The sequence below is a fragment of the Chelonoidis abingdonii genome, chromosome 6 (genome assembly GCF_003597395.2).
Source record: "Chelonoidis abingdonii isolate Lonesome George chromosome 6, CheloAbing_2.0, whole genome shotgun sequence".
Lineage (NCBI taxonomy): Eukaryota > Metazoa > Chordata > Testudines > Testudinidae > Chelonoidis > Chelonoidis abingdonii.
Genome location: NC_133774.1, coordinates 54,805,892 through 54,830,713, shown reverse-complemented (window position 1 = coordinate 54,830,713; position 24,822 = coordinate 54,805,892). Strand labels below are relative to the sequence as shown.

The following is a 24,822-nucleotide window of genomic DNA, read 5'->3' as shown; positions in this document are numbered from 1 at the left end:
AAAGTGAGAACAATAGTCCACCGAGATCCAAAAAATACCCACAGGTAGGATCAGAAACCTCGCATTGCAATGAAGTTGACTTTTGGAAAACAATTTAAAAAGGCATAAACCTGATTCCCTTCACACACAAAACTGGGAGCATTATATATGAAAGGACAACATGATCAGGCCCTTTAAAACACCAAAACAATAAGGGGACAGCAGTTGTGGATCAAGAGTGGAGTATGGCCCTTAGAGTCACCATTAGGACATAGACAGTTTCAAGATTTTTAGTACATAAATATGTCAGCACTAACTATCCCAGCACAACGTAATTGAACCTACTGCCTCTTTCATATGAAAGCATTGTTAAGTATCTAATCAGGTAATTAAAATCTCTACACAAACATGCAAGAAGTTTATATAGTTACAATGTTTTAGGAAGACAGGCACAAAGGCCAAAAGCTGGGTTTCAGAGTTAATGAATGAGCTCAGGGAAACTCAAAGACTCAGCATACGATACAAAAGTTTTATCATTCCTACCTAAGGGCCAGAGGACAGGGAGAAAGATGAGGTTTGAGACAGGATTCAGAGTCACATTTACAGAAAGGAGATATTCCAGAGAATGGAGCAAAGAAGAATCTACTAACCACTAAGACATCCAGAATTTAAGAGTACAGGGAAAAGACTGTTAGAACAGGCAATAGAACAGGCAATGGGACAGGCAAAGAGAGGGAAGAAGTTAAGGGAGAATACAGGAACATGCAAATTGAGCATATCCATTTGTTTCATGCTCAGGAGTACCTAATACATATGTATATATCGGGTATTTTCACATGCACATGGCTAATTAGATGTCTCTCAGGGTTCGTCTATACTTAGAGCGCTGAAGTGGTACAGCTGCACTGGTGCAGCTGCGCCTCTGTAGCACTTAATGAAGATAACTACTTTTGCCAATGGAAGAGCTTCTCCCATTGGTGTAGATCAGGCCTGCACAACGCGCAGTCCTTGGGCTCACTGTGTGGCCCACGGGCAAGCAGAAGGGTGGGGTTGCTGGGTTTTCCCCCTGCCCAGGGGGGCGCCCACCTCATAGCGCCATGCTCCAACCACCCTAATGGCCAGAACTGCACGTGTCTCCGTCTCCCGCTCCCCCTGCCTGGCATACAGCAGATCCGTCACTTCTGGGGCCCGCTGAGGCGGGAAGAGCTGGGCATGAGGCAGAGCCAGTAAATGCCAAGCGAGGGGAGGGGCACCTGGCCTGGGCTTGAGCCGCAGCTCGCAGGGGGATGGACTGGGCTGAGATACCCCCCCCGACCCTCCCCTTCAGTTGAGGTCAGGGCAGCTACTGCCCTGGTTGGTCCCAAGGTGGCCTCCGTAGTGATCGGGGCGGGGGGGGAGGGGGCTGAACTGTCTGTGGGCAGCCAGGAAATCCCTGGGGGGGACGTGTGTGTATCTCTGTGTTTCTCTCTGTGTGTATTGCACCTGCCCTGCCCTGACTGCTGCCCCATTACCTGGTCCAGGGACCTTCCCTCTCCTTGGCGCCTATCACACTGCACCCCCCCGCACCGGCCTCCCTGTGGCCCCTGTGTTTGTGTGTGGGACAGTCACATCCAATCCCTTCATACTGCCTTCCTTTCCCCTCCCCTTAGTTCTTAGCCCCAGAAAATCCCTTCAAACTGTCCCCCTTTTCCCCTCCCCTTATTTCATGGGGGGATGATGAGCTGAGCGGGCAGTAGCGGCGAGGCTTTATACTTGAGGGGGGGTGAGGAGGCAAGTGATGAGTTGGTGGCTGGAGGGTGGCATCCATTTTCAGTATTTTAATTTTTGGTACTGCTGTGTGCAGTAATATAGTGACCCCTGGGAGGTTGAAGAGGGGTGTGATGGTGGGGCAGAGCGGTGAAAGGGCAGGTCCTATTTTACTGCTATGATCTGGTCACCCTATGCACGTTGTTTCTTTCCCCCTCTACAGGCTTCCACACACCGTCAGTACCTTGCTAGTGTGCCATGCGCCGTGAGATCTCTCTTCTCTTTGTGTGTGACTGTGAGTGTTTCCCTTGTGTGTAAATTTATTCAACAAAATCTTGAGCTTCATAAAGGATGCCATGAGTGAAAAGAAGAAGAGAAAAGGAGAATCAGAGTACAGAGTTTTCAACACTGAATGGATGAATAAATACTTATGTACTGTTTCCAAAGACAAAACACTGTGCCTCGTGTGTCGCGAAATATTAGCCGTTCCGAAAGAATACAACCTTCGGCGGCACTTTGAAACTAAACATTCCAATCTCACCAAATTGAGTTCAAATGAAAAAATAATTAAAGCAGCCAGTTTAGCGAAAAACCTTAGTGGAGAACAGCAAATTTTCAAGAAAGTGAGCACTGAGAACGATGTGGTTACTAAAATAAGCTTTCAAATTTCTAAGGAAATTGCTGCTGCTGGGAAAAGGTTCACACAAGGCGAGTTTTTAAAAAAGTGTACGTTGATTGCTGTATCTGAGTTATGTCCAGAAAAGACGGGAGTATTTGAGAATGTCAGTCTGTACAGAGAAGAATAGCTGACATTTCTACCAATCTAAGTGATCAGTTAAAGCAGAGAGTTAGTGAATTCTGCTTTTACTCCCTAGCTATGGATGAAAGCACCGATTTAAAAGACACCACCCAACTTCTTATTTTTATTAGAGGTATTGATAAAAACTTTGAAATTACTGAAGAATTTGTTGGCATGTGCTCCATGACAGGTCGCACGACCAGAAAAGAAACCTCCAGGGAAGTGATAAGGTGCGTGAATGATAAGTCGGGATTAGATTTCACAAACTTGGTGGCCATTTGTATTGATGGTGCTCCAGCTATATGCGGAAAAAATGTTGGAGCAGTTAGTCTTCTTGAAGAATTTATCGGGAGACAAATAACCAAACATCACTGCAATATACATCAGCAGGTTTTGTGTAGCAAAGTCTTAAAATTTGAACATGTAATGTCAGTGTTAGTTTCCATTGTAAACTACATCCGTTCTAGAGGACTAAAACATAGGACATTTCAAGCCTTTCTTGAAGGGGAAGACGCCGAGTGCAGCAACTTAATCTACCATATGGAAGTGAGGTGGTAGAGTCGAGGAAGAGTGCTCCAGCGTTTCGTTGCTTTGAAAGAGGAGATAGCAAAATTCCTAGACAATGGGACAATAAAATTTCCAGAGCTTGAAAATGAGTCCTGGAATCAAAATCTCTTTTTCTTTTGTGATATTACAGCACACCTGAATGATCTCAACATTCAACTTTAAGGAAAAAAATCAACTTATATTTCAAATGTGTGCAGCAATGAAAGCTTTCAAAATGAAATTGAAATTTTTCAGAAGTCAGCTGTCAAAAGGTGAAACGTGTCACTTTCCCACTTGTGCACATATTCCGCAGCACAAACATGCCGAGTTAGGAGAAAAATATGCAAAGCACATCAATCTTTTGATTGAAGAATTTGACAGAAGACTCACTTTGTCTAAAGAAGAAGATGTCCAGTTGAAACTGATTGAAGATTCTTTTTCTGTGGATCCAGAGGAAATGCCACTAGATTTCCAATTGGAGGTTATTGAACTTCAATGTTCAGCAGTTTACCAAAATAAGCACAGAGAAAGCAGACTGCAGGACTTCTACAAAAGTCTGGACGATGAAAAATACAAGAATCTTATCGAAGTTGCACTGAAAACGTTCAGCATTTTTGGAAGCACTTACATATATGAACAAACATTTTCCATCATGAACATGAATAAAAACAAACGTTCTTCTCTGACTGATGACCATTTGGAAGACATTATGAAAATATCCACTTCAGATATGACCCCCGAATACAACAAGCTTGTTGCCAAAAAGAGATGTAATATCTCTCATTAAATTTGCAAGGTAATTATGAAAAGTACAAATGTTTTCTTTCAACGGAACAGGTGTTTTTCCTTTTTCCATGATTCATAAAAAAAATTAAAATAATTTAAAAAATTGTTTGCTTCAATTGAAAAATCCTTAATAAAATATCACACACACACCCCCAACCTTCCCTTTCAGCTCACAGCTGTTTTGGTGGAGCTGTGCTGGGGAAGGAGGGTTTGTTTTCGCAGGGCAGGTGGCGTGTGGGGGGGGGGGGTTCGCGTCCGGGGTGTGGAGAGTGGAGATGTGTTTTGGTGGGGGCTGGGCGGGGCTCGGGGGGTGTTTCGGTGGGGCTGGGGGGTTCGGCCCTCAGCTGTTTTCTTTGGAGTAATATGGCCCTCACCACTTCATGAGTTGTGCAGGCCTGATGTGGATACTCTGCCTCCCCGAGAGGCAATTGCTATGACGATGGGAGAAGTCCTCCACTCCCCTGAGCAACTTGTAGTTATACCAACACAATTTTGTAGTGTAGACCAGGGCGTGGGCATTTGTTCATGCATATAAGATATTTGTGTGCATAAACTAGGCCTACACAAATGTAGGTTTGAAGTTTCACACACCTAATTTTGAAAATGTTGCCCTTACAGACAAGCTATTAGATTATACGCTGAAATGGACAAAGAGGTGGCCGGTCAGATGTATCCAAATCGAGATCCAAACTTCATCAAAGTTCAGAGCATTAGGATCCAAGGGCTTGGTCCATACCCAGTATTGAGTTAGATCCATTCATTAAGTTTGGATCAGGAGCCAGAAGTTTGGGGGTGTTTGGATACAAGGTTCTGGTGTGAACCACTCTCTAATTAACGTCTGTTCCAGTGGGAACAAAGTTTACTGTTTGTTTTAAAGAATATTAACATTGAATAGAGGTGGTGAAAAATAGAAAATAAAGCCAGTATCAAGATATATTTATGAATAAAGAGACAGAATGTGATTCACCATTATTTGAGGGCTTTGTAATACTAGTTATCTGTGACTTTTTAAGTGACTGCCAGGTTTTCATTAAAATGTTTGCAAATCATAAAAGTTTAACAAAATCATGCCTGATATGCAGTTACTTACTATTCATTACTTATTAACTGCTAATCTCCTGATAAAACTTTCAGACATTCAGTGAGGGAGCAGAAATAAACAAACCAAAAAAAAATAAGGCTAAATGCATCAGATATTTGGTTCAGTAATTACTAATTGACCAACTCTAACAAACAAACAAACATACATTTTGTTTCCTAAAGAAGAAGAAGAATACAATATAAATTCTATTCAGTTTATAGCTAGGTGGCCAAATTTTCTGCTGGTGCAAACTGAAATCCAAGGAGCAGTGCTGATTTACACCATCTCTAGGATTGTTTCAGCTATACTAGGTAAGTGCCTTATCACTAATATGAGGTACACATTTTTCATGGACGTGATTCAGATTTGTAAACTTAACTGAGAAGAATTAGCTGAGACACAGATGCTTCCTCTCAGTGAAGACATCTAACAGAATTTCTTTCTGCCTTGTACAAAAAAAGAGTTGATTTTTTAATAGGTTCCAACTCCAGTTTTAACTGGTTGCTTCTCTATCCAGATGTTTTGCATTACTGTACTCCTAGCACCATGTGTTCAAGAGGCTGTCTTCTTTGTATTTCTTCTGATGTAAGACATGAGACAGATTTTCCTAATAAAATGCATGACTCTTTTAGCAGCAAAAAAGCAAATTATCTCCACAACTGCTGCTTACATCAAAGGCTACCTTGTATTGCTTTCAACTGATTCCTTTTATATTAAGAACAACCTGAATTAAGTTGATTTTGGATGGACTCTATGTGAATTGGTAAAGATGCTGTACTTTTTCATTCTCCAACTGTTTACTTTATGCTTTCACTCTGGAACAGCTTTCTTCCCTCTTCTTCATTGTTTAAATACGGTCATTAAAATAGTGGAGTTCTATTAAGACCTAACATTTTATCTAGGAAAACACACGATATGGCTTGAGAACAAAATGCTTTAACTTTGAGACCATAAACCAAGAAGTTTAATAAGAAATGTATCTCTAATTTACTCTCTAGAGGCAGACAATGCTAATTTTACTTACATTTTACAAATAAGTATTTCTACATTTTCAGGATACGTAGGCCCCAGTTCAACAAGACACTTAAGCATGTCTCTAACTTTAAGCACTTGAATAGTCCCTTTGAAATCAATAAAACTACTCACATGATTAAGCTGAGGCCTACAGTACTTAAGTATCTAGATGAATTAGGGCCTTATACTACATCAGGACCTTATGAAACGTGCCTGGCAAACATGCTCATGCAGAAGCTCATGAAGTCCACTTTTTGAAGCGGGTCAAAAAAGAAATAAACCTCCATACTCCAATCAGTGGTTGATAAAAAAAGTAGTCCATGATTTACTCTCTAGCTGCTGCAGTATTAAGGGCATGATATAAAGCCTAATGAAGACAATGGAAAGACCCCCACAGGCTTCAGTGGATTTTCAATCAAGCCCTAAGAGAAGAAAAAAACCCCTTTTCCTCTCTGTAATGAGTGGCCATAAAACCAGTATCCATTAGAAATGAAGTCACTTTTGGCTGAAATAATATTTTGTCCCACCACAGCTGAGCATCAGTGTTCTGCAAATTTTGCTTTGTAATTAATTCTTTTTTAACATTCCCTCTCCCACCAAAAGCAATCTTAGCTTTTAACAAATAAAAGACTTTTTTGATGATAGCCCTGATGCAACAAAGTACTGGAGCACATGCTTAACTCTATGGTCAAAGTCAACACTTTAGGCATGATCTTAAGTACCTTGCAGAATAAGGGACTAAACATGAGCTGTAGGAAATAAACACAATAAAACAATTAACAGAGGTTAAACTTCAAGAAGACTTCAGAGAGATCTGTAAGCAACCAAGAAGAAAATGAAAGATAATAAGCCATATGGTTTCTATAGAGCAAAAAAAAAAAATCATGATCAAAGTGATGGTCTCTTATTTTTATAAAACAAGACTTTAGACTTCAAATCTCAAATTATTAGTCTGAGCCAATTTTATTTTCCAGAGTCAAAACTATTTGTATAGTATGGTTTTGCAACTGGAAAGCAAACTAAGTAAATCTTAAACTTAACTGTACTATAGATAGATTTTTTCTTGGCTCATGATTTTATCTGAAGCTAATAAATTGTGCTTTGTAATTTAAATCTATTGTCCAGGTTTCTGGTTTATATATTTTGAAAAATAAAAACACCTATTTAATCCAGTTTTCAGACTAGCAATCTTCAGAATGTGGTTTGGAGGTTTCTTCTAACTTTAATTGCAAAATTAAATTCAATATATATAGAATTTCTACCAAGGAGAGTTTGAATCACAATAAAGACTTCATGTTGGGCTGAAGAAAGAGGTGTCTCCTTTTTTTAAACACAAGGTTTGTTTTGATAATGATTAAGATAGATGCCTCCTTTGGCACAGATCTGTTGCTTTGGAGCATTTGAAAAATCTAATCCACTAGCTGGCTTCACAAGGGCCAGAGTCAGCTATCCTTTCTTGAGCGGAGAAGCAGAGCCACCCAGAAGGGGGGGTGCAAGTGGGGCAATTTGCCCTGGGCCTTGCAGGGGCCCCCACAAGAGTTTTTCGGGGGCCCTGGAGAAAGGTCCTTCATTCGCTCTGGGGGCCCCAGAAAACTCTCGAGGGGCCCAGGGCCCAGGCCCCTGGAGCTTCTTCCGCTCCGACTCTTGGGCGGCAATTCGGCAGTGGGTGGCCCCTGCCGCTGAAGATCCCAGGCCCCCTGAATCCTCTGGGTGGCCCTGTGGAGAAGCATATGTTTACATGTGTCCCACAGATTCCAGTTGGACTACTCAAAGTCACAGAGGATATTACTTAGCATGAGTGAAAGTGGTAAACTGAGGTCCTTAATCATTGCCATTTCACTTCATACTAAATGCATAATGTGCATAAAACAGTCAAAAAGTTATATCACTGGCTTTCAGGCAGTTGTACAAGAAAGATTTGGGAGCTGAACATGAGCACCCAATGTGATGCTGTGGCCAAAAGAGCTAATGAGATCCTGGGATGCATAGACGAGAATCTTGAGAAGGAGTAGAGAAGTTATTTTACCTCTGGATTTGGCACTGGTGTGACTGTTGCTAGAATATTATGTCCAGTTCTGGTGCCCAATATTTAATAAGGATGTTGATAAATTGAAGAGGGTTCAGAGAAGAGCCATGAGAATGAGTAAAGGACCAGAAAACATGGCTTATAGTGACAGACTCAAGGACTTCAATCTACTTAGTTTAACAAAGAGAAGCTTTTATGGTGACTGGATTATCTATAAGTCTATAAGTATCTACATGGGGAACAAATATTTAATAACAGACTCTTCACTCTAACAGAGAAAGGTATAACACAATCCAATGGCTGGAAGTTGAAGCTAGACAAATTCTGACTGGAAAAAAGGCATACGTTTTTGACAGTAAGGGTAATTAACCAATGAAACAAGTTACTCAGGGTCATGATGGATTTTCCATCACTAACCATTTTTAAATCAGGATTGGATGTTTTTCTAAAAGATCTTCTCTAGGAACTATTTAGGGGAATTCTATGGCCTGTGTTACACAGGAGGTCAGAGTAGATGAGCATAATGGTCCTTTCTGGCTTTTGAATCTATGAGGCAGAGGAAAGTTTACTGGGACACAGTAAACATGTGACAGCACTGCTTTCAACGATATTTTGATCTGTTTTGCAGACTTTAGGCACTGGCGCTACCTAGATAACTCTGCTTGATTTTGCCACAGAGGAACACTGTGTGTTTCCAATTAGCAGCCTCTGATCTAATAAATGAATGTAACAATTCTTTAAAGTTACTTTTCATTAACACAAGACCCGTAAATGTCAGCGTTCAAGTATTAGGGGAAAAACATAAGATACATTATGAAAATACTGACAGAGCACTAAGCATCGTACTGAGGTTTTGTGCAAGGTTTTAAGAAACCAAGACTGCAGTGTGGTGACTGCTGCAAGCGAGTGCTCTTAACCAATTTCACATGGAACAGTTGTGTCTGAGCTTCAGATCAGGGATTATTGTATCACACAGAGCCTCACAGTGACTGCATATTGCAGGGGTTCTCAAACTGGGGGTCAAGACCCCTCAGGGGTTCGTGAGGTTACTACATGGGGGTCCTGAGCTGTCGGGCCGCACCCCAAGCCCCGCTTTGCACCTAGTATTCATAATGGTGTTAAATATGTTTAAAAGTGTTTTTAATTTATTGGGGGGGGTGTTGCACTCAGAGGCCTGCTATGTGAAAGGGGCTACCAGTATAAAAGTTTGAGAATCACTCGTATATTGCATTTTCACGTGACACACTGAGCTACACTGTGACATTTAAGCCTCAGTCCTGAGAGCAGTGTGGAGTTGTCTCACCTTAGGGAGAGCAAGAGAGAGATTATTAACTACGTCACAATCTCTCTAGTATCAGTTAGTTAGTTAGTTAGTTAGACATAGTTAATCTGGATCTGTAAAAAGCAACAGAGTCCTGTGGCACCTAATAGACTAACAGATGTACTGGAGCATAAGCTTTCGTGGGTGAATGTGTCTGATGAATGGGTATTCACCCACAAAAACTTATGCTCCAACACATCTGTTAGTCTATAAGGTGCCACAATCTCTCTAGTGTTGACTCTTGCATACAAAGAGTGAGCAATTTCACTCTCCATCAGAGGGGACTGCTGCCAGTATGCTGGCCTTGTTTTGCAGGTGGATTCAGAGGTTGGATAGGTTCTTAGCTTCTCCTCCTTTTCCCTGCCCCCTTTTTGGATCCTGGCTCTTCAAGAGAAGAAAGGCAAGCAGGTGCACCGTCTTTGAGGAGCTGTGTAAATATTAATATCCTTCACAAGAATTTGCATGCGGTCATTGAGTTTTTTGTCTTTGCTTTTGTGTTTTGGACAATGTTCATAGATGTAAAGATTTTATTAATTTGCAAACCAAAAAAAGACAATGTATAACTTAAACTCTTTCACATGAAAAACAATAAACGAAACTAATATGGTTTGGAGAGATAGTGAATTGCTTCAAAAAGTTTTCTCTAGCATTTTGAATTGCATTCAATACTGCATCAGTACTAAATAAAACCAAATGCTACCATCTGATGACATAGCATTCACCAGTTACCTCCCTCTTTGGTCATGGAAACAAATATACGTGTGTGTGTGTGAGCCCATATTCTGTACTTACTAAGGGCCTGATCATGCCAGGTGCCTACTCAGAGGAGCTGGATGCTCTCCCATAGACATCTAATGGATCTGAAGGTAAACATCCCTTCTCAGAAGTAGAGCTATGTGAATAACTGATTTTTCGATTTACTGGGCATTCCAAAAAATTGAAAAAATTATTTTGAGTGAACTCCAAATTAATTTTCTTTGAAATTTTTGGAAAGCTGAAAAGTTAAACTTTTGTTTAGCATCAAATGAAATATTTTGTTTGACCTGAAATAAAATATTTCATTTCACTTTTGAGCCTTTAAAAATGTTTTTTTTTATTTTACTAACAAAATTGAAGTAAATTGAAAAAAAACAAACTCTGTCATGTAGATGAGTAAGGGACCAATCCTTTATTTAAGCATGTAGTCCCTCTGAAGTCAATGAGACTATTTCTGTGAGCAAAGTTTTATAAGATCTGACCCACAAACAGTAGGGGAAAAAAACTATTTAAAAATACAAAAAACAAGAGCACCCTGTACAGCAATGTGCTGAGCATCTTCAGCTCCCACTCACTTCACTTAGAATTGAGAGTAGTCAGCATGTCATGTTTTGCCACACCCTTAGGTGTGTCATCAGCCATGGGGGCTGAACTGGCATATTGGGATCGTGAAACACTACTGATTGAGCTAAGGACCTAGCTCTGTAACAGGCTCATCAATCTCTATATGTGGCCCAGCCTCCACTAGAGGGGGACGGAGTGACACACTGAGTGGGTGTGGCTTACTGTCACTGAAACCAGAAGTCCTGAATTAAAGGCCCAGTACTTCAATGTTTACTCATGCAAATACCTCTTATTCCTTAACTTTAATGGGACTAGTTATGGAAATAAGGATTTTATTGATATCAGTCAAGAGAAATACTGCTGTCAGGATGTGTTGTAAGATCAGGCCTTGATACCTTAACTCAGCCACACTTTGGCCACGCACTGCATCACCTACAGTTCCACAGCGCTAGGAAATCAAGTAAACTGTGGGAGGCTGTTGAAAAATGTGTGCCACACTGTTGAGGAACAACAGGGCACAGATGAACCTTATCTCAACATTTCCTCTCTCCATAGTGCCTTGCCTTGTCCTTAATGTTATTTTAACAGAGTTGTTTCTGTTTGGCTTCTTTGTTTGTTCTGTAAAGCCACAGTAAAGAAATGCTTTTGTTACAATATACATGCTCTGTAAGGAATGGAATCAAACAAAATGGCAGGTTAAACCTTTTTGTGACCGAAATGCATTCTTAAAATCATAATAAAAAAAGCTTACGTTTAAAGCAGTAGGCATCAAACTTGCTATGTGGGTAGGGGAAGCCTGTTTGGTTCTCATAGCGATACAGGGTTCTCACCCCAAGCAAACCTCCTCCACACTGGATTCTAGCCACAGACACAGGATAACGCACGCTGCCATCAGCCAGCCAGCCATAGTCACATTGGTCAAAGCCATTCCTCCAGGCAGCATGCAGGTCCCCAACTGTAGCAAGAACTGCATCCCTTTTCTCACACTGCTTCTTAGCTTCTTCATAGGTTAGCTTGTTGGGCAGTGTCACATGGAACACATCACCTAGAGGAATAAAAACAAAGGTGAGTTTTACTGAACAGTTCCCTCTTGATACTCCAGTTCTGACTGCCTCTCCATTATTAAGGTTGAGATTCACTTTCCATTACCAACTCAATTTAGTCCCATTCCCTCTGTAAAATATTTAGAACACAGCCTTTCCCTTCGAATTTTGCATGTGTGCTCTGTGGCCAGAGAACCAGATCTGCCCAAAATTCACACTATGTACATGCACATGAAATTCACCCACTCATCACGCAGCACAAAGATTGAATCTGTGACCCTTCTGTGAGGGAATTATGCAGTGGTTGGAGACAGACTCCTCCCCTCAACATGCAGGCAGGGCACAGGGGAACCAAACCGTGTGTGACTTCTACTTGAGCCCTAGGCTGAAATAGCCATTGTGACTTCAGTGCACTCAGTGAACCTGCAACATGGTTTGATAATGCTTATTTTTCTCAGTGAAAGCAAATCTACCCTCTTAGATCTGCAGCCTCTTACTTGGTCATCACTAGGATCTCTCTCAGGGCTCAAAGAATGGAAATGCTCTTCAATGGCTGCTGTAAATCAATTTTCAGAGTGATACTTCTACAAGTCGACTACTGATAGCATGCCCAATGAAAAGAAAAAGAGAATCAGCACTGGACATATTATGGTATGCCCTGAGTCTGTGACTTTAGCTGAAATAGACAAATTAGTCCAAAAGCTCCCTTGTGCTCCCTTGTGTACATCTCCAGGTAACACCTTTCTACGTATAAATTACTCATGGGGTTTGAACAAAATGATTCCTGTGTCTTAGAATCAGTTCCATTGTAAATAGTCCTTTTGTGATTGAACTTTTTTGGAGTTCTGTTTTAGAATCAAACAGAGCTTCTCCTTCACCCACCAAAATAATAACAAACTTAAAACCCATATCCTGGGAATGGTGCAATGTTTGACACCTTCCTCTGTCTAGACTGAAGATTGTAGCTACTTAGATATAAAGTAAAAAAAATGTTCAGTTAAAAAAAGGGTAAATTCAAGTTGCTTGTTATGAGAAGTTGAGTTTTCTCCCATCTTCTCTGGACCAGAATACAAAAGTTCCTATTGCTGGGGAGAGCTGCTTAGCCACATTGGACAGGTGATCTGTCTCACCTATGTATATGTCTCTAGATAACTTAGCAAAAGACAGATGGAGAGACTGCGTCCCATGAGCAGGTCCAGTCACATCAATATTACACTTGGTTTAGGCCTGAAAGGAATGTAAGTGTGAAAGAAGGCAGTGGGCTAATTTCTTCCTCATTCTTAGCAGCAGTGTGATTTGTTATTACAGCTGTAATATCAATTTCATGGTATGAATTTCCTTATACAAATTGTAGTGAATTTCTAACCTAGGGATAAATCACTGTAGCCATTAAGACCTGCTAATGATGGTTCAGAGTAAGGGACAGCATAGAATTGCATCACACTGAGTAGCATCAGGAGGCAAAATGCTTCTCTGAGCTCCTTAGACCACAGGGGAAGTACGCCTACTATTATAGGCAGGGCCCTACCAAATTCACAGCCACAAAAAATGAATCATGGACCATGAAATCTGGTCTTTTGTGTGCTTTTACCCTATACTACACAGATGTGACAGGGGAGACCAGAGTTTCTCAAATTGGGGACCCTGACCCAAAAGGGAGTTGCAGGAGGGTCACAAGCTTATTTTAGCAGGGATTGTGGTATTTCCACCCTTACTTCTGTGCTGCCTTCAGAGCTGAAGTTAGGGTAGCAGTACCCTAACCCCACCTCCATACAATAACCTTGTGACACTTCCCCCATCCCAACTCCTTTTTGGGTCAGGACCCATACAATTATAACACCGTGACATTTCAGATTTAAATCATGGAAAATTGGGGCTCACATATTTGCACCCACACATAGAATTGTGCATACCATTCTGCGTACTTCTGCCTCTTGTTACTGGATTTACATCTGCAAATGGTGGGAACACTTTTTCATGGTTTCATATTGTGCCTTCGCCCTGCTGAAAATCTACTCATCAGTGTCACACAAAGAGCTGTTTATACGGAAGAAACCTTTTCAATCTGCCTGAATTTGCAATGTTAATAATACTGCACATTTGAGTGGTGGGTAGAGTGCCCTTCTTTCTACTGAATCTGTCTAATGATAGACCAGAGGCAGGGATGGCTCCAGGCACCAACACGCCAAGTGCGTGCCTGGGGTGGCAAGCCACAGGGGGCACTCTGCCAGTCCCTGCCAGGGTGGCAGGCAGGTTGCCTTCGGCGTCATGCCTGCAGAGAATCTACTGGTCCCGCAGCGTTGGCAGACCTCCCACAGGCACGCCGCCAAATCAGCAGGACCGGGGACCTCCCACAGGCAAGCCGCCAAAGGCAGCCTGCCTGCCGTGCTTGGGGCGGCAAAATACTAGAGCTGCCCCTGACCAGAGGTCAAGTGATTTGGTTTGTTTTCTAAATTCTGCTGGTGTAACAAAGATGCCATCTGTGTCTGAAGCTCAGTTTATGAGCAAAAACTTCATAAATGCTGAAAACAAAAAATGCATTTAAAGAAAAATGTAAACTAACTAAAATGGGGCAAACTGCCCGAAGAGAGTCCAGCTTTTTGCCCATTACCACCTATTTGACGTGCTATGGGCTTTTTGGAGCTGAAGGCACAAAGAATGCAAAAAGGTGGAAAAGCAATCAGCTAAATACTTTTGACATTCCACTGTGTATTGTGTAAGATTAATTTCTTTCAAGAATGCTAGTGTGAAAATAAAATAAAAAATAACTATGTTAAAATAATGGCAGTTTTCATTTGTTCAAGCCAAGAAATTAGATACTTAGAATCCAAAACTTCTAGTTTAAAATCACCCCAGTATATGTGTCCGAACAAAATTCCAATTAACCACACACTGACACTACCAGAAATTAGACTGCAATCACCCTGTCCAATTTGAAAAGAAACGACACATCTATGTCTCAATGTTACTATGACCTGCATTTACAACAGTGTAATAATCATCACGACCAAATATAAAAACAAAATCAAGCAAAACTCCCAAACCTGTAGATGAGTCTGGTTATATAAATCTGAAAACTTTTAAAAGTTGCTCTGCAGTTTTCTAAAACAAAAAAGAAAAAAGAAAAAAGTTTCCTCCATCCATTGGGCACATAGGAGAAATATTTCCAAGCCAATTATCAGATAGCCCAGAGGTACTGATCTGATTTACACTAGCATCAAACAGAAGTCTCTGATTTCTGAGACTTAAATGAGAAAGAGAGTTGCAATACATGTATGGGGCTGAGTAAGACCAGTGTCTGCCATCTAGTTCCTTAGTTCTGACTTTAATTTAAAAGAAGTTTTAGAGCTCATTAATGGCTGTAAGAACCAACTGCTTCCAGAAGATGAGGAAAGAGGTTCTCTGGCCAAATGGTGGTTGATGAAGACATGGTGCTGCAGTGGCCCTTACTACTCCAATAGGATGTGTGAGCCATGTAGTCCCTCATTATAGCCCTATGAACAAGTGCTGAGGAACACATGCTGCTACGCCGATACAAAGACGCTGGTGTAGTGATTGCGGAAGACAAAATTAGGTAGTATCCTCTTTGCTCAGGGAGAGCTGGCTGATAAATTATTGGAGTTTCTGTGCATATGCTGTAGGGGAAGGGACCTATTTGCGCTCTCTGCTCCCCACCCACCAACCTGAACGTATGTCCTAATTACAATGGGGAAATCCTTTGTATTTTGGAGTCTCAGAAAAAAAAGCCAATATCACTTCATTGTACCCCTGGTGCTTCCTTTCATCGTAGGACAACTTATTCATGCTACTGCCCACTTGTGTCTTCTCCACATGCTATTCCCTTAGCACAGGAGAGGTGAATGTGCTAAAGAAGGAAGAGTTAATTATGAAAATAAACTCATTTAACTCCTCTAGGGATTTCATATGGAAATCCCAAAAGTGTGGTAGGAAATGATGCTGCCTACATAAAGAAGATGTGCTCAGGCTCTGCACCCCATGTCCTATTTCAAAATTGGCAGAAAGGCCATCAGTGGGATTTAGGAAAGGGAGTTCACTTAGGTGCCAGTCCTGGCTACCCCTGGTACTGGTCAAATTTGGCTGCTGTTTGCACTTATCTTATCCCCTCTGACCTCCCAAACAGAAAGAAGAATTTGGCCCTTATAGACTTCCTCTAAGAAGCTTTAAAAGTTGCTAATGAAACTAATAAAATATATTTAACAAGCAGTGTATTCTCTCAAAATAACTCCTTTCTTAGCAGGGGGATTACTGCCATTACACATATGAGCTGCTTAATTATGCTGTCTGGAAGCTCCAAGGTTTCCCAACCAAAACATTAGGAGTGCACTTTTTTCACACTTACAGAAAACTCGTTTGGCAAGCAAGCAGATGACATAGCCCCCATCACAAAAGCAATGAAGAAACTTTTCTTCTTTAAAAAAAATGCCAAGAAGTTAAATGGGGTCTGTAATGTTTTGATAGCTGGAGCTCATGCTGAGAGATAACTCAGCAAAATTATTAAGGCAAACCCAGGGCCTGGCCCAGAAATGGAAGAAAAACTAGCTCTGACCGTGCTCTGCAATAGCAAGAGTGAACTGGAAGCCATGACAATATTTTGATTACAGACAATAATGTAACATGTATTATTCTTGGCCCTTTTCTCAGATCAAGTCTCAGGCTGATTCCCTACTGTCAGTAGTCAAAGCATTGAAAGAATCTCCAGGATTTTCCTGTTGTGAGTATTCGTATTGCTTAATTTTAGAAAACACCTAACCAAAGCTTCTCTTTATTTTTTTCTTTTTCTTTTTTTTTCTTTTTTTTTTTTGGCTGTCAGATACAACAAGCTAGATGGGGAAGCCAACCTTTTTGTTGCAGACAAAGGCTGATTCACTACCACTGCTATGCCAATAAGCTTTGGATCTACACGCTTATCAGGTGGATTTGTAACAAGTTTCATTCCTTTGAAACTTAATTCACTTATTCACCCTCACTAGAAAAAGTCTCACTGAGTCAGGAAAGTGAACCATATGCTTTAAAAGCAAGTATGACAATAAGGGCAGGCCAGAACCACATCCAGAGAGTCCTCACATAGCACGGACTTAGTAGTCCAAAGCCCCTCACAGAAGGTGTTAGATGGGGCAGTGCATCTCAACCATCAGAGTCAGCATTTGGGACCCACAATGTCAGTGTCTGTTCTCTTTCCAACACCAATCACTGTGGGAAAACTAGAAATGCTAAGGGCAACCTCAGATTTCATTTTTTAAAATTATATCCTTTCCCCCATGCAGCCCTATCACAGTTTTGGGGTAACTGCAACTCTGATGCCCCTTCATGGTCTGCTCAAGGAATTCCCTCTTCCAGTCTCCGAGCTCAACCTGTCACCTCTCTCTAGGCAGAGACTTGTGACCCTTTGCCTTCTGACCAGGAGTTTAGTCTCACAGCTTCCTTGCACCTCACTGTGTTTATCCCAGCTGGTCTGACTACTCTCCAGCCCCTGTGCTTTGCTTCCTCTCCCAAGGCTATGCCAACAGTTACCAGTAACCAAACAGCTTTTCCAAAGGAGGAGGAAAGAGGTTCTCTGCCCACAGCAGAGTATGTGATTTTAAGAGAAAAGCTTTATAGAGAAAGCACATAAAACAATAGCAGGGTCTAATGCATATGCTTTCCAATCAGTCTAACCTTTCCCCCCCCACCTGTCACTCCCAGGGAGTCCCTGGCAGGTTCCAGTCCTTCCAAGCCTTCCGCAGGGTACCCTTCTCTTCTCTCTGGACAAAAGGCATGTCATCTTTTTTTTATCAAAATGAAGGGCTCTCTGTCAGTTCAAGTTGGTCCTTTACCCAGGCTCTTCCTTTGTCTTCTGGGGCTCTGGAAGCCAGCCAGAATCAGTATATCCAAACCCCCTCAGAGGGGTGGCAAGCATCTCTGGATCTGTTTACTGGTCCCAGAGTCTGCAGTAATTACCCACCAATGTTTTAGTTCCTGGAGGTGCTGCAATGGCCCTCTCCCATGGTGTAGAATACGATCTCTAACCAACAGTGATACCTATAACCTGTACAGAGAACATTCATGAAGTGAACACTATAGTCTCAAGAAAGATATGCCTGTGTTTGTCTTATCTGCCACAGCCCCTTCTGGGGGCACCTCTGCTCTACCAAGTGTGGTAGAGCTCCTTATTGTGCCCTCCTCCAAGGCTCAGGGATCCACCTTAGGACCAAGGGATTGTTCGTGTTCACTGCCTCTGCCTAGTGGCTGGATGCATGAACTAATAGCTCAATGACCTCTAGGACATTACTATATACACCTCTACCCTGATATAATGCTGTCCTCAGGAGCCAAAAAATCTTACCAAGTTATAGGTGAAATCCCGTTATATTAAACATGCTCTGATCTGCCAGGGCATGCAGCCCTGCCCCCCAGGAGTGCTGCTTTACTGCATTATATCCAAATTCGTGTTGTATCGGGTTGCGTTATATCAGGGTAGAGGTGTATACAGGAAATCAAAGGCCAACAGATATGGATAAAAAACCATTTTATCCCTTGACAGGACAGGGGTAAATTAAAAACAGGGAAAGGGAACTGGTAAGGGAAGTTGGGATATTGAATAAATTAGTAAGCAGCCAACCCCACAGCAACAAACACTAAATATCAACTAATTAGGTAAAAACAACAAAAATGCTCCAAAGTCTCCCCACAAGCTTTAGCTGCTTGGTGGAACTGGAGCTTGCTGTGAAGATCTAGGGTCCCTTATTGGGTATAGGCCCGGCTTACTGGGTGTAGATTGGCTACCCCAACACTGGGAAGCAGACAGCTCTCCCATTTGGGTGAAGGAGGTCCCTGTGGCCTCAAGCCCTGACCACCAAAGCTCCTGGAACTGGGGGTGGGGAGAGTCTATGGGCTTTCACAAATACTGTCCCTGCCTGGGTTCAGCTCACATAATGGGCAGTCCCAGCCATGTGCAGGCTCATTGAAGTCTGTAGTTGGTTGCCTGATCATGTTAATCAGACTCCGGCCTGCTAACTCCTCTTCCTCACATAAATTGTGTCTTTCCAGGCACACTTGGGTGGTTCTAGCTTTGTGCAGGTTCTCCAGAGCCTGCAGTTATTTGCCTTGCTCACCAGTTGGGACTCTTGGTCCAGCTCCCACAGTCTGTGTGTGTCCCTCAACCACAGATGTGGCAGGCAATCTCAGTAGCAGTTCCACTTTCACAAATAGCTTTGAAATCATAAACCAGTCCCTAGGGTTGCAAAGTCACCTAAGTGTTGGATGCCCAATTTCCATTAATATCAGTAGGAGTCAGGCATCAAAATATTATCTTGTTAACCTTCCCCAAAGCTCTTAATCCTATTCTGTGCAAAGTGATGTGAGAATGCTAGACAGGAATTTATTACATTTGGAGGAACTGGGAGGAGACATTTTTTCCACAGGCCTGCTCCCAAACACTAAGGTGAGCTGCACCTCATTAAACTCAGAAGTAGCAGCTGTGACCCAGCACCACAGTTTTACTGGTTCTTATTTGTTGATAGAGGACAAGGCTTTTCAGGAAAATCTCTTTCATGTGTGCCTTACTCCCAGGAAGCCCCCGCCTTTCACTCCTCTTCCTCCCTCCCCCCCGCCTGCCCCCATTGCTTGCTGCTTTTCCCTCTTCCTCCTCCTCCCCCAATTCCCTTCTGCCCAGATCAGGAGGGAATCGCCTGCAGAGCCGGGACTGGAAGTTGCAGCTGCCCAAAGCAGATAGGAGGTGGCCCCAGCTGAGTAGGGGCTGGTACGGGTGATGATCTGCCTCCTCCATGCCTCTCCTACCCTCGTTAACCAGACTTTGGATTCGGTCAGTAGTACTAACTGAACCTGTCAGGTTGCCCTTAAGACCGAACTTTCCGGTAGAAAACTGGACACCTGGCAACCCTAAAAAGCCTATAGAAATCAATAGAAAGAGTGCTGTTGACTTGGATGGCCTTTGGAGGAGGCCTTGAGTCCTTAAAAGAGTACCCTAAGCATGAAGGTTTATTCTGAAAGGATGCTTCTTTTTATTCTTACACAAATTTCAATGACAACAGCAAGAACTATGTAAGAGTGAACTGAAAATGCTGAAAGGCCATCTGGTTTTCTATTGGTTTCCTAAACCAAATGGGAAAAAAAAGGTGTGTCACAGGAAAGGGGGTTTTGGAATCTTCCCAACCTCTACCCCAAAAATACTTTCCTAACACAACTGCTTGTTTGCATGTTACACATACATGGCTTCTACATGGCTTTGGCCAGTGGACCACTGCCCTCCACTTCATCAGTGGGCGTTGGCAAAAGTTCACTTAGACTTCACTGGCACTACCCAAATTTCAAATTCATACTTATGTGGGAGCTGAACTGGAAGACTCGTTTTCTAATCATTCATTTAAAATCAATAGGCATTGTAATATTGTTGGTCGGACACTTATTTCAGATGGAAGTGACGTTAAGCAGGCAATGAGGTTACAGCAAGATCTTTAGAATTGAATCTCCTAAATTAATAGCCATTTATGAGACCTTTAACTGTAAGCACTGGTTTATTAATAAACATATTCAAAATCTTGCATAATGAGATGAAATGAACTATAAAAACCCTATTATAAACCACCATGCCCACACCTGGTTTAATGAAAAACTGTTTCCAATCTCTTTCTTATCATTATAGTTCTGAAGTTTTAAACCTACATAATAATTCCCTCATGTTTTTTTAACAAAACTCAAACTATTTTACTCATAATTATGCACAGTCTTTAGTCTCTATGGCTTTCCTCTGAACCAGGAAATGGTAAGATTTAGCCTAGATGGCTGGTTTTAATTTAGGTTAATTGTTTGTATTGCATCTAGAAATTCATGTCTCAGGCAATGTAATTTTATAAAGCCAGAAAGGAAGAAAGAAGAAAGTTGAAATGCTGCTTGTTCATATACATCTTTGTCTGTAACTAATCAAATAAATAATGTGAATTCAGTACATATTTTAGCTAAAGTCTATTGCAAATATTACCATGCTCTTATGAGACTATCTGGTCTAACATTGCCCTTGACACAAGGCTCTCAACTATTGAGTGAACATTTCCAAGATGAGCATCTTTATTATGGCTAGATTCCGATACCCTTACTCAAGCAGCTCCTTACTCTATGAGTAGTCCCATTGACTTCAGTAATACTACTCATGAAGATATAATGGCCAGATCATAGGCAGCTGGACCAATAATGTCTCCTGGGTCCGGGTCAAAAGCAGGAGTCAAAGCTCTTCCGCCGGGTTGGCATGGCCAGTGTGGTGTGGCCAGAGTATTACCAGATGTTCAAGTAAACACCACACTGGACTTATGCCAAATCCTCAACCTGGAGACTTATTCTCACAAGCTCCTCACACCCTTGAAAGGGGCTTGGGTTAAATGTGCTGAAAACCCCCTAGTAGTCAGGCAAACGGGATTTCATTCCTTTATACGTGGACTTATTCCTGGACTGGGGGTAGCGGAGCTGGAAAAGGCAGTGGTAAACATTTCTGCAGAACTTGAAAAAGCAGCTAATGCCTCCTTGGACGCTTTCCAAAAGTTACAATAAGAAATCGATGACATAGCAGAAGTAACACTGCAAAACAGGTGTGTGCTAGATGCCATGAATGCTGAAGTAGGGGGGGCCTGGGCTCGCACTGGGGAAAGATACTGTTTTTATATTAATCACTCTGGTTTAATTGAGGAGGATTTGCAGGCCATCAAGGATGCAGCTGTTGTTTTCCACATTGTATCTCTTGATCATACCCTTAATTTTGAGGACCTCCTCCCAAACCTTGGGTCATGGTTTACTGGCCTTCTCCGTAAAACTGTCAAATGGATTATTTTCTCTCTTTTCTTTCTACGTGTCATTTGGGTAATGTTGCAATGTGCAAAATGTTTTGTAGTGCTGTTATTAAGGGCTCTACTGTCCGTAGGAGAACACAATATCTCTCCCTCCAGCTTAAGCGCAAATTGCGTAATGGGCCTGACAATTTGGATTATCAGGCCCGAAGCTGGGACTGTGACAGTCAGCAGTGACCCCCTAACAGCTAGTAGCCTTGTAATAGCTGGCAACCATTAGGGGAAATTGGACACCTCACGGACACAGTAGCCTGAACTTTTGAACTGTCTTCCCTTATTGGTCTTGAGGCAGTTGAAGCTGGTCCTAAGCCAGTTTTTGCTGAGTAGATTGCAGAAGTGCAGGGTTTGCTAACCACCAATCAAATGCTAACACGACCGAAGCTTGTGTGTGAATGTGTATAAAAGATTCTTGGTTTTTGTATACAGTAGAGTTTTTTTGTACCAAGGTATATAACTCTCCTTTCTTCTGCAGAATAAAGCAACCTTTTCCTTATCCTTGTCTGGCTGTCATTGGCTCTCAGCTAGGCGGACCCAACATTTTGGTAACACTTTTGTGAAAAGGTAAAGAGCCCACCATCTTGCTAAATTTCTAGGGACATGCTGGTAAGGGTATGACAAATTACCATTCCAAGCTGTGGCAGGCTCACCTTCTATATCTTCTTGCATCTGGTTTCCTCCATAGATGGGACTATTGCATGGCAGTATATAATACTGATGCCATATATCCATACTCAGGTCCTAGAGTAGATTTTTCTCATACATTTTTATGAGCCTGGACATTTCCATTCCATTGAAAACTTTAGCCCATACAAAAGTAGAAGGATATCAGGCTAGATAATCATAATGATATCTTCTGGGCTTGAAATCTATTAAGACTATAATGGAAACTATTTTGCAACCCTTATCTACAGTGGGTGCTACCAGCTGCCCACTTATCATTTGTCCACAAGCAAAAAAATAGCATTAGTGCATTGTTTAGGTTGAGAAATCAAGCCCTCAGAAGTTAGGAAATTCCATAAACCATGGTGCTCCTCCATGGTTAATCTAGCCACACTCAAATCCTATACTTCTTATGAAATATGTTTAAAACATAGGGCCAGATCCTCAGCTGGCTTTGATGGAGCTATGCTGATTTACACTAACTGAAGAGCTGGCCCAGAAACAATAATTTGTTAATGTTTATATTTTACAAGAAAAAGCAGGAATATCTATGAAAGAAGGGCTGTTAATGTTACCTGAATATCTTGGGAGGGTGGGGGTGGCAATGGGGTATTGAGGCTTTCACTTGTTCAGATTTAGCCCATTTCAAATAACGAGTAAGATGTGACTGCTGTTTGGTGACTTATATGTGGTCTCAGTCAAGTTCCTAAAGAAAAAATATCCTCACCACAAAAGAACATTACCAGGATTGGCACTAGCTGGTACTCTTCTTGGCAATCTCAGCACAGAGACTGTCACCAAGTGGATGCCTCCTGAGTACTTCCTTATGGCCAACAGCCCCCTGCTTCAGTTTCCACCTTCAAGGGGCTTTCTCCATGATTCACAGACCCTTTTGTCCATTCACACTCCTTCTCAGGTTCTGATTTATTAAATTAACAAACATTTAAAATAAAGTTCTCCAGTCTTTCCTCAAATCCACCTCATTACATTCCTATCAGGTCACTCCCATGCTTTTCCTGCCTGTAGTCTCACTCCACAAATCCCAGGTGCCTCTGCTAGAGCCTACTTTCACCCATCAGCCTCAATAATCCACTCTGTTCTCCCTGAGAACCCTCTGAGAACTCTCACTCTGCAGTTTCCTGCTGCTCTTTATAGGAGAATCAGATGATCCTTGCTCAGGTGTGCCTGATTAGAAAGCAGGGTTGGCTGCCCACAGGCCTCTAGCCCATGAAGTGCCAAGCCACCCCGTTACAGAGACCAAGGATTGAGATCCACAGAGACTGAGCTACTAACTCACCCCTAGCAGTGGTCTCTCCAGACTAGGATGACGGCCCATTGACCATGCTGCTGTTATCTTCAAAGTGGCTAGCTGGAGACTTTAGGATGGATTTTTCACAAGCGTTCAGTGTTGGCCTAAATCTGGTCCCACTGAAGTCAATAGTAAAACTCCCACTGATGTGAATGGAAGCAGAGTTAAGCCAACAATGAGCAGTCATGAAAATTCCCCCATTAATATGCTATCCTCAATTGAGCACCTTTCATGAGCACTTGCTTTATTTAAATTTCAGAAGAACTGCACTACTGCCATGTGTACTTCACTTTTGCCGTTCAACGATGTACGCACTTAACGCAGATTACTGATGCTTATTTAAAGCAATAACAATAATACTGTCTCTTATCCCCAGGAAGTGACTATAATATTATGAACAGTTAATATAACAGGTAAAAGTTGGCATAGTTTCAATAGTTCTCATCTGGGTGCCTTTTTGAACCTGACCCGGCATCTACCGAAGTTCATGATAAAACTCCCATTGACTGCAGTGGGTGCAGGATCAGAGTCTTTATCCATATAGATATTCAGAACAGAATGAGAATTTCAGACAATGACTGAAATATAAAATAAACCAATCAAACCTTACAATCTATCATGTAATTATTATTCCTTTATTTAAATATATGAAGACACATAGAGTTCAGCTGGTTCAATGCTCCACCGACTACGACAGAGCTATACTAATTTATACCAGCTGAGGAACATAAGAACACAAGAATGGCCCTACTGGGTCAGACCAAATGTCCATCTATCCCACTATCCTGTCTTCTGACAGTGACCAGTGCCAGGTGCCCCAGAGGGAATGAACAGAACAGGTAATCATCATGTGATCCATGCCCTGTCACCCATTCCCAGCTTCTGGAAAACAGAGGATAAGGACACCATTCCTACTCATCCTAGCTAATAGCCATTGATAGACCTATCCTCCATGAATTTATCGAGTTCTTTTTTGAACCCTGTTATGGTCTTGGCCTTCACAACATCCTCTGGCAAAGAGTTCCACAGGTTGACTGTGCGTGGTATGAAAAAATACTTCCTTTTATTTGTATTAAACCTGCTGCCTATTAATTTCATTTGCTGACCTCTAGTTCTTGTGTTATGAGAAGTAGTAAACAAAATTTCCATACCTACTTTCTCTACACCAGTCACAATTTTATAGACCTCAATCATATCTCCCCTTAGCCGTTTCTTTTCCAAGCTCAAAAGTCCCAGTCTTATTAATTTCTCCTCATACAGAAGCCATTCCATACTCCTAATCATTTTTGTTGCCCTTTTCTGAACCTTTTCCAATTCCAATATATCTTTTTTGAGATG

General features: G+C 41.8%; 1 protein-coding gene across 3 annotated transcripts in view; it reads right to left on the bottom strand.

Annotated features, from left to right (window-relative positions):
- Positions 1-24,822, bottom strand: part of VCAN (versican) — a 145,124-nt gene that overhangs the window by 77,403 nt on the left and 42,899 nt on the right. For all 3 annotated transcript variants that reach the window (XM_032763421.2, XM_032763424.2, XM_032763422.2), the window contains exon 6: positions 11,370-11,663. In XM_032763421.2, coding sequence (XP_032619312.1) covers positions 11,370-11,663 — 294 coding nt within the window. The remainder of the gene's footprint in view (positions 1-11,369; positions 11,664-24,822) is intronic.